The 10,972-nt window shown below is 35.3% G+C and overlaps 1 protein-coding gene across 2 annotated transcripts; it reads right to left on the bottom strand.

The window, feature by feature from the left end:
• Positions 1-2,767: 2,767 nt before the first annotated feature.
• Positions 2,768-4,792, bottom strand: LOC101543305 (olfactory receptor 4F4-like). 2 transcript variants are annotated; one of them, XM_055132622.1, is made up of 2 exons: positions 4,782-4,792; positions 2,768-3,695 (listed from the first exon to the last, which is right to left on the bottom strand). In XM_055132622.1, the coding sequence occupies exons 1-2, from the start codon at positions 4,790-4,792 to the stop codon at positions 2,768-2,770; spliced, it is 939 nt and encodes a 312-aa protein (XP_054988597.1). The 2 variants fall into 2 exon arrangements, with proteins under 2 accessions (XP_054988597.1, XP_004609802.2); XM_004609745.3 differs by lacking the exon at positions 4,782-4,792 and having other exon boundaries at positions 2,768-3,733.
• Between the last annotated feature and the right edge of the window lie 6,180 nt (positions 4,793-10,972).

Raw genomic sequence — 10,972 nt, 5'->3', positions numbered from 1 at the left:
TGCAGCACTGTTTACAATTGCCAGAATCTGGAAAAAACCAGAGTACCCCAAAACAGATGACTGGTTAAAGAAACTCTGGTACATCTACAATATAAAATACTATATAGCTATCAGGAAAAATGAAGTCATAAAATTTGTATATAAGTGGATCAACTTGGAGAGTGTCCTGTTGAGTGAAATGAGTCAGAAAGAAAGACAGATACAGAAAGATTGCACTCATATGTGGAATATAAAGTAGCAGAGAGGTACAAGCTTGCAGTGATGCAATTTCTGGCAGAGATTTCTTTGGACTTAGTTACTAAAATACTAAAATACAGAAACCCAAAACCATGCGGCTGATAGTGCGGCCGCTTGACCTCATATCTCTTCATTCTCAGCAATGGAAAATAAATTATCAAATGCTTCATTTTCAATAGGTCCGACTTTAGGGGGAAGAAACTCCAAATAATAATAGTGAGGTTTTTTTGTTGAAATATTGAATGTAATAAAGTGAAAGAAAAGTGAAATTTATCAGTTACACAGGCGAAATGGGGGGCTGGGAAGGTAGGGGGTGGGGAGAGGAAGACTGTGAATCTTGGTGGTGGAATATGTGCACTGGTGAAGGGATGGGTGTTCGAGCATTGTATAACTGGAACTTAAACCTGAAAGCTTTGTAACTTTCCACATGGTGATTCAATAAAAGAATAAACTAAAAAAAAATAAAAAAAGAAATTACTCCTTGTGGTGCTTGGTTGTTAAGTAATAAACTAAAAAAAAATAAAAAAAGAAATTACTCCTTGTGGTGCTTGGTTGTTAAGTTGTGTGAGTTATTTTTAATCTATTTTAAATATTAGCAGTTTAAGAAACATAAAAATCTATTTTTTCAATTGCTAAGTTGCCTGCTTGACTTTGTGGTATAATTTTTTCTGTTTAAAAGATTTTAAGTTGAATGTTTTCCCATTTTTTTCTCTTACTTTTGTTTCATTTGGTATTGGAGTTGAATATACAGATACATCCCTGATGATGAGGTGCTTGAGTGTAACGCTTATATTTCTCTGTGTATTTTATGACTGTGGGTATGTTCTCTGAGTTATTAATACAGTTTTAGTTATTTTTGATACAGTGTTAAACAGTTGTTGAAATATAATAATAATAGTTATTATTATTATAATTATTATTTTGCACGTGGCTGTCTAGGTTCCCTGTTCTATTTGTTGAAGGGCTATATTCATTTTATGCTCTTGTTTTATGTCAAATATTGATTTTCCATATATCTGGAATTACTTTCTGGGATTTTAGTTCTGTTGTTAATCTTAAGTGTCTGATCTTATTAGAGTGTCATGCTATTTTGATGCTGTTCATAGTATAGCTTAAATATGTGCCCATATTCATGATTATTTAAGGTGTAGCTAGATTACTTTGACTTCAAGAACTGTTCTGTTAAGAGCTAGTCACTGGGGTCAGAGAGATAGCTCAAAGGACTTGAGTGCATTCTTTGCATGCAGGAGGCCTGTGTTCTATCCCGAGCACTGCCTGGTTCTCAAATCATCACAAGGAGTGATCATAAGTACAGTGCCATTAGTAGCCCCTGAGTACCACCAGGCATGGCCCCAAACAAAAACAAAACCCAAAAGTAACAACAGAAAAAACAAAAAAAATACAAAATTCTAAATTAAGAAAAATGACATGTATGAATCCAAACTATATACTTTATCTCAGCATATCCAGGGCTTTGGATATTTTAAAAGTACTTAGAGACCTGCTTATGTCCTGATGTTTCAGCCCATAGGAAGTCAAAGGTATAGAAAGAATATTCATACTGGTAGACTCACTCTTTGTGTCATTCTTGATAGTGGATTATAGATGGGTATCGTGATATAAATATTGCAATAGGAAGGTTTTTCTTTCAAACCTCTTTAAAGTTTACATATAAATCCTGTCACTAAGGATATCTTTTCATTTAGAAACAGTGAGTTGATTTGATAAAATAGGGGAAATGAGTCCAATGAAAGATCAAAAATCTTAATGAACCAGTCTAAATATTTTTAATTTTTAGGTTAAGTCCAACAATTTTTAGGGTTTAATCCTGGCTTAGTGCTTATGGACTACTTATGGTGGTGTTGATGGAAACATATGTGATTTCAGGAATAGAATCTAAGTGATTTATGTGCAAGGCCAGCCCCTCAATCCCTTGTTCTATTTCTTTGACTCATAAACCAGATTAGTGTTTTTCTTGGAAGAAGCATACTGAGTGATGCTTAAGGGTTACCTCTGGCTCTGTACTTAGGAATTCCTCCTTGTGGTGCTTGGGGAGGGGCATGCGGGATACTTGGGGTTGAGCCAATGTTGGCTGTGTGCAAGGCAAACACCCTAATCGTTGGACTGTCACTCCGACTTGACTATTATTTCCGCTTCTTGCTATTATTTTGATGACCACTCAGAAAAGCAGAGGAGTGAACAAACTCTAACATATTTATGTCTTTTATCATTTTGAAAATGTGAGATATTATCTTCAAATTGTGACATTAATTTGCATGTATATAAGATTATAATTACAGGTTTGTCAAAGAGTAGGTTAATGCAACATTTGTGAAAAATTTTGAAAATAACTAAAGGTATGGCTATGGCAGTTACACTTTTCTTGAACTTTACTAAGTCATTAATGGAATTTACAATGAACTATATCATTCACTGTCATCCTGTTGCTCATTGATTTGCTTGAACAGGCCCCAGTAACGTCTTCATTGTAACTTTATCATTATTAAAGATTTGTTTCAAAATTAAGCATCTAAGTTTTTACCCTGGAATTCACATTCTGTTTTAGGAGCCGTCTCATTGCAGCTTTCATGTCTTTATTCCTTAGTGTATATATAATAGGATTCAACAGAGGAGTGACCACAGAATAAAACACAGCAAGAAATTTGTCTAATGACTTAATAGGGAATGGCCAGGCATAAATAAAGATACATGGTCCAAAGATCAGAAGAACTACTGTAATGTGAGCTGTCAGGGTAGACAAAGCCTTAGATGACCTATCTGAAGGGCGATGCAGGATGGTCACTAGGATAATAGAGTAGGATATGATGAGGAGAACAAAAGAACACAGAGTGAGTATGCCACTGTTAGCAATGACCATGATATCCAACTTGTAAGTATCTGTACAGGCAAGTTTGATGACCCTAGGAAGATCACAGTAAAAGCTGTCAACTTCATTTGGACCACAAAATGGTAAGTTCACAGCAAAGACAAACTGGCTCACTGAATGGAAGAAACCAGTTCCCCAAGAAGCAGTCGCAAGGCCAACACATACGTTTCCTCGCATAATTGTGGTATAGTGAAGGGGTTTGCAGATGGCTATGTATCTGTCAAAAGCCATGGCTATGAGGATTACCAGTTCACTCCCACCAAAGAAGTGAAGGAGAAATATCTGAGTAAGGCAGCCCTTGAACGAGATGACTTTACGTTTACTAAAAAAGTCGGCAATCATCTTGGGAGCTGTGACTGTAGACACACACACATCAATGAGGGAGAGGTTGGCCAGTAGGAAGTACATGGGGGAGTGAAGATGGGGGTCAGAAGTCACAGTTAGGACAATGAAAAGATTTCCAAACACAATCCCCACATAGAATACCAAAAAGAATACAAATAGGAAAATCTGGAGTTCTTGAGAATCGGAGAGTCCTAGAAAAATGAACTCTGTCACCATGGAGTAATTTCTCTCACTTTTTGATTCATTCCAAGATATAGTCTTTGTTGTGACCATGGAGAAGAGAGGGAGAAAGAAATGAAAACCATTATTTGTAATTCAAACCATCAGTTTTGCACGATTTGTATATATACTGAGTCTATCGTTATTACATAAAGCCCTTCATAGTGTACATTATATGAAACTAATTTTATTCTACACCCCACATCTGATACTGCTTATAGTTCAATTATCCAGTTCTCTTCAGGGTTTACATTCAAGCTAGTTTTGGTGGAGAAGGGATCTACCCACAACTGTTTGAGCTCAGGGATTTATTCCTGTCTCTGTTCAGAGATAGCTTCTGGTGATGCTTTGGGGATCATATACAGTGACAAGGATCCAGCTAGATTCAGTGATGTGTACAGCAAGAGCTTAAACTCATGTATTTGCTGCCTATCTCTCTTGGCAGTTTTATTCCTAATAAAATCTCCTTTTCTTGACTTGTCAGCAAATTAAGTCCATGACTCCATTTACCTCGGCATTCTTTGTTGCTGATCTTCAAAAACAGTTTATATTCTGCAGCTCTTGTCATTACTCTTTTATGATTTAGTTTTTGGAGTCACACATAGTGATGCTCAGGACTTAATAATGACTCTATATTGAGAGATCACTTCCTTTTTTAATTCTTCTTTGGTCACACCTGGAGGTGCACAGGGGTTACCCCAGGCTCTGCACTGCATGTGGTTCTCAGGGGACCATATAGAATGCTGCAAATTGAACCCTGGTTGGTCACATGCAAGGCAAATGCCCTACCCGCTGTGCTATTGTTCCAGCCCCCTCATAGATCATTCTGATGGTGTGAGGGGACCATACAGGCTGCCAGGATCAAACCCAGGTTTGCATGCAAAATAAAGGCCATACAACTTATTTTCTGTCCTATTTCCATAATTCTTAAATATCCACTTATTGTACGAGTTTTATATTTTCAAAGTATTTTATTATATACATTTTTGAGAACATGTTATTAGTTTTACATTACATTATTTTTGTGTATAGTTCTTGAAAACCCTATAAAACAAATCATTTTCAATCTTGTTATATAAGGAAATTGCAGTACATCAGTTTCATACACATCTGTGGCCCTTGAGCCTCAAAATACTGTTATTTTTGCTTTTGTAAATGTGCATAATAGCTATATTTTCTTGTCATGGTAATTTTGAATTTTAAATGAAGTAGTAAAGTGTTTTGAAAAGAATTTAGTAGGTATTTAATAAAATTTTATAATTATTAGTAGCACTGTTGTCCCGTTGTTCATCGATTTGCTCCAGCGGGTACCATTTTTGTCTCCATTGTGAGAGTTGTTGGTACTGTTTTTGGCATATCGAATACCCCACGGGTAGCTTGCCAGGCTCTGTGTGTGGGTAGAATAGCTTGCCCGGCTCTCAGAGAGCGTCAGAGGAGTCGAACCTGGGTTTGCCACGTGCAAGGCAAACAACCTATCCGCTGGGTTCCGGAGCGATATTACAGCAGGTAGGGCGTTTCCCTTACATGTGGCTAACCCTAGTTCAATCCCTGGCATCCCATATGGTCCCCTTAGCACCGCTAGGAGTAATTTCTGAGTGCAGAGCCAGGAGTAACCCCTGAGCATCACTGGGTGTGACCCAAAAAGAAAAAAAAGAAGTTAAAACCTCTCTTTAAGCAAGCTATAATTATTAGGAGTTAGATTAATCAGCTTTTGATTCAAAGAGGACTCTGTTTACCAAAAATCATTCTTTCTGTTTTTTTTTTTGGTCATTTTGACCACACCCAACAGTGCTCATGACTCTGAGCACAGTAATATTTCCTCATGAGACTTGGAGTACTACATGCTACCCCCACTGTACTATACAATCTCACTGGCTCATTTACTTGTAATCTATATGTGAGTCATAGCAAAATGATTGAATGTCAAGTTTCTTTCCTCTGGACACAATTTCAGAATTATTCTTCAGAGTTTTGATTAGAAATCTTGTTAGAAATGTGAAAACTAAGACAGATGTAAAGATACTGCCTTAGGCGCAGTTTACATTTATTATATCTTAAAAAATTAGTCTGTGAGTTATTAGGCTTTGCAGAGGATGGAACTCATATTTAAAATGTACTGCTATCAAAGGGTGTAGAAGAGAGTCAACTAAAATAAAACTAAATGTGAAAATAGAAGATTAAAAACTAAATAAAAATTAATAAATAGAAATAAGTTCGAAATGGGAAAGGATATTTACACAATACCCATCAGATAAGGGGTTGATATCAATGGTATATAAAGCACTGGTTGAACTCTACAAGAAGAAAACATACAACCCCATCAAAAAATGGGGCGAAGAAATGAACAGAAACTTTACCAAGGAAGAGATACGAATGGCCAAAAGGCACATGAAAAAGTGCTCTACATCACTAATCATCAGAGAGATGCAGATCAAAACAACCATGAGATACCACCTCACACCACAGAGACTAGCACACATCCAAAAGAACAAAAGCAACCGCTGTTGGAGAGGATGTGGGGAGAAAGGGACCCTTCTACACTGCTGATGGGAATGCAGACTGGTTCAGCCCTTTTGGAAAACAATATGGATGATTCTCAAAAAATTAGAAATTGAGCTCCCATTTGACCCAGCAATACCACTGCTGGGAATATATCCCAGAGAAGCAAAAAAGTATAGTCAAAATGACATCTGCACTTATATGTTCATCGCAGCACTGTTTACAATAGCCAGAATCTGGAAAAAACCTGAGTGCCCTAGAACAGATGACTGGTTGAAGAAACTTCAGTACATCTATACAATGGAATACTATGCAGCTGTTAGAAAGAATGAGGTCATGACGTTTGCATATAAGTGGATCAGCATGGAAAGTATCATGCTAAGTGAAATGAGTCAGAAAGAGAGAGACAGACATAGAAAGATTGCACTCATCTGTGGAATATAGAATAATAGACTATAAGACTAACACCCAAGAATAGTAGAAATAAGTACCAGGAGGTTGTCTCCATGGCTTGGAGGCTGGTCTCTCATTCTGGGCATCTCAGAGAAGGGAACACCAAGTAAAATGTGGTTGGAGGTCATGTGGGGGAAAGATGATGTGGGCCGAATATAGACTAGAGACTGAACACAATGGCCACTCAACACCTTTATTGCAAACCACAACACCTAATCAGAGAGAGAGAACAAAAGGGAATACCCTGCCATAGTGGCAGTGTGGGGTGGGGGAGATGAGACTGGGGAGGGTGGGAGGGATGTTGGGTTTACTGGTGGTGGAGAATGGGCACTGGTGAAGGGATGGGTTATCGAACTTTGTATGGGAGAAACATGAGCACAAAAATGTATAAATCTGTAACTGTACCCTCACGTTGACTCACTAATTAAGAATAAACTATTAATTTAAAAAAAAGAAATAAGTTTGAAAGAAAGAGGAATAAGATTAAAAATGAGAATTCAGGATGGAGAAAATGAGGAAATATAAAAAATTTACATAAGAGAAGATGTGAAGGAGAATAACAAGAGATAAAATTGAGATAGGATTCTCTTGTTTTTCCAAGGAATTAGCATTTTAATATAATGTATCGGATTATTAATAACTAAAATACTCAATGTATTTCTAACAAATAATAAATAGTAATTGATAATATCAGTTATCAGTAATAACTGGTCAATAGGATTTGAAAGAAAAATATAGTATAGGAACTTAAAAAACAGAAATTAGAAGTTGATGGATTCTAGAGAGAAATAAAGTAAGTGTTACTCTCACCAAACTTTATGGAGCAGTAATGGTATTTGTGTGATTTCCTTAATCACAGTTATTCTATGGTTCTTGGTAATTATACCTTTAATTATATGGATCCCATTACAAATTTTTTAAAATGAGATTTAGAGTGAGTTCCAACCTTTAACCCTATTCTTTAAAGTTCCACATTATTATTATTATTATTATTATTATTATTAGCTTTATGTCTGAGTTTATTGAAAGTAGAATTTGGTTGTGAGTATTTCTAAGGAACAGTCTGATGTGGACAGGATTTTATAATACACTCTCAGCTTGATATAATAGTCTTATTTCTCAAAGAAAAGCTGTCAAAATATTTTATGCAGATTTCTCAATGATACTTCTTTCCATATTTATTTGGAATTACATGTTTTTTCTTTTTCTTTTTTTAATTTTAATTTTATTATTTTATTTTTATTATTTATTTATTTATTTTTAATAAGTGAGTCACCATGAGGGTACAGTTACAGATTTACCCATCTTTGTGCTTGTGTGTCCCTCATACAATGTTTGAGAACCCATTTCTCCACCAGTGTCCATCTCCACCACCAATGAACCCAGTATCCCTCACACCCTCCAAACCTATCACCCTCTCCACCCCACCCCGCCTCTGTGGCAGGGTACTCCATTTTGTTCTCTCTCCTTTTGGGTGTTGGTTCCACATTATTATTTTCAAAGTCATTTATAATTTAGCAATTCAGTTTTTCCAAACGCAGTATACATTTAATAGTAAAATTGGTGATGAATATGACTTTTAATTCCTGCAGAGCCTGGCAAGGTACCCGTGGCATATTTCATATGCCAAAAACAGTAACAACAAGTCTCACAATGGAAACGTTACTAGTGCCCACTTGAACAAATCGATGAAAAATGGGATGACAGTGCTACAGTGTTATATAATAATAAATATGATTCTTATTGACAAGAAAGAGGAAATTTTAGAATTGTGTTGATTCTTTTGTTTGTGTGTTTGTGTGTCACACCCAGCAATGCCCAGGGGTTACTCCTGGCTTTGCACTCAGGAATTACTCCTGGAAGTGCTTGGGGGAGAACATATAGGATGCTAGGAATCGAACCTGGGTCAGTTGCGTGCAAGGCAAATGCCCTACCCACTGAGCTATCGCTCCAGCCCCAGTGTGTTGATTCTTTTTCTTTTATCTTCTTTATTTTATTCTTGGGCCATACCCAGCGGCACTTAGGGCTTACTCCTAACTTTGTGTGTAGGGATCACTTTTGGTGAGACTTGATGGACAATAGGGGATGCTGGGGATCAAACCCAGGTTGGTCAAGTGCAATGCATGTACTCTACCCACTGTGCTGTCTCTTTGGCTCTGAATTGTGTTGATTCTAAATCAAACATTAAATTTAAGGTCATTAATGTATTCTAGAATCTTACACATAATTGTAGCAATCATGATATAGGTTGAACTAGAAAATCCATTTCCATGCATTTCACAAAAAATTAAGTTATGGTGAAAAACATTAAATCACTCTATGTCCTAAGCATCTTTTATACTCCTGAAAGGAAATCACTTTGTCTCCATAATTGTCACTGAAATTTAAATTGTGGAGATTTAGGTGATGTCACAAATTCACTGTGTCACCTTGAGCATGACTTTGCAAATCTATGGGCGACACTTGATCTATTTTAAAATGAGTTAAACAGATTAGAATTTCTCAGTAAAATTGTCACATGTCTTAGAATATGATGTGCGTTTTTTTGTTGTTGTTAAAGAATGTCCCAAACCAGGCATCACGGGTTGAAAGAAGGAATAAAAGGTAAGAAAAACTGAATCACTCATATTATTTCTTCTAAATATTTATTCTAACTTCATGGAATTGTTACATTTTTTCCTGAAGATAAATACACAATTATTGTATTATACACACTTGAATTCTGCAGGATAGCTTATTGCTAATAGAAGTATTTCAATAACAAAAATGTGAGTTTATCTATTCTGCTGACATATTTCAGATTCATTGTTGTACCTACCTCATTCATAATGAAGAAGCTCAGCAATTTTCAGAGCAAATAAGAATGCAGATTTTTCTCTTATTTGCACTTTACCTTGAAACACGACCTTTTTAAGGAAAAATATCTATATAAATTGTCTTCTTTAGTAAATCACTTGGTTAATTAAGAGTCTTTATGAAAGTGTCCAGATGTATCTGAAGAGATCTGGAAGTTGCCATCCCAGAGTTTGACTTTAATAGTCTCAACAAGTTTTCTCTTGAGAAAACACACAATATCTTGAGTTAAAGGCTGTAATTACAGTTTTTTGGACTACTTAGGTGTTCTTACAAACTTAATGAGTTTAAAAGTAATTTTTTAAAAAAGAATACTAGTAAGTCAATTAAGTAAGATAATATAAAGTGAAAATCTGGATAATCTAATAAGACATAAATGACAAAGCTTTAGATTTGCAAAAAAGGGATAACAGAGCATTGATGCCAGTTTGTAGAAAAAATAACTGACTGACAGTAATTTTTATTTTTAAATTTATTTTACTTCATAAATCAGTGTTTTTATTGAATTGCTTTAATTATCATGAAGAAATTAAAACTGAACAGAATTACTACAATAAATTTTGTGAAATCCAGTTGCAAAAATAAAACCAACTGTGCTATTTACCACCAGACTTTACAGGTCTTACCCAAAAGTCACTAATCATCTGTTTGTAGTGAATACTCTTGTTTAGAAACAGGCACATCAAACAAACAGATATGAATGGGGTATTTCTTTTAGGGAGTAAAACCTTTCAAATACATTTAGGATTGACAAAACTATTTTAGAGTAAATTAAGAAATGCTTTGAGGTAGAGAGAATTTTGATATTGAAAAAAAATGGAACATAGGTAGTTTGGCATGATGCAAATATGCCAAAATGACCTTAGACAAAGTTCACTGAAAAAGACTAAGACCAGCAAAGTATTTTTACATATTCCTTCCAATTCATCTAACTTAAATTACAATAATGATGATTTTTTTGCCACATTGACATTTTTGTCTTATCTTTGTTATTGTTTTGCAGGGGTCATATCCAGTGGTGCCAGGCAACAACATTGAGGCCCAGGGGTCTCACATATTTAAGATATGTCTTCTTTCATCTAAACTAAATTCCCAGCCCTCTTTCTTGATTTTAATGGCTGTTGTTTTATATAAACTCATACTTATCCATTGGATACACATAATTTCCACAAACAATATTAACTGATTTCCACTGATTATTAGTGTGGAGGTCCTGATAATACAAAATAATGTTTATGTACACATATATATATATTTGTGTAGATAGGAACTACTCACATGAAAATTAAATGAGTAATTTGATACAATGCAGTTTATATAAAAATTGATTTTTTTCTATGTACAAAATAACTATCTGAAAATGAAATTATTTGATTCAATATCTCTTTATAGATTTTAAACATGTTTTAGAGTTCATAGGAACCTTGAGGACCTTGTTGGATCATGAGAGACATCTTGTGCTCTTCTCAATGAAATCTG

The sequence above is a fragment of the Sorex araneus genome, chromosome 3, assembly GCF_027595985.1.
Source record: "Sorex araneus isolate mSorAra2 chromosome 3, mSorAra2.pri, whole genome shotgun sequence".
Classification (NCBI taxonomy): Eukaryota; Metazoa; Chordata; class Mammalia; order Eulipotyphla; family Soricidae; genus Sorex; species Sorex araneus.
Note: the sequence above shows the minus strand (reverse complement) of the source record. Positions and strands in the feature narration are given on the sequence as shown.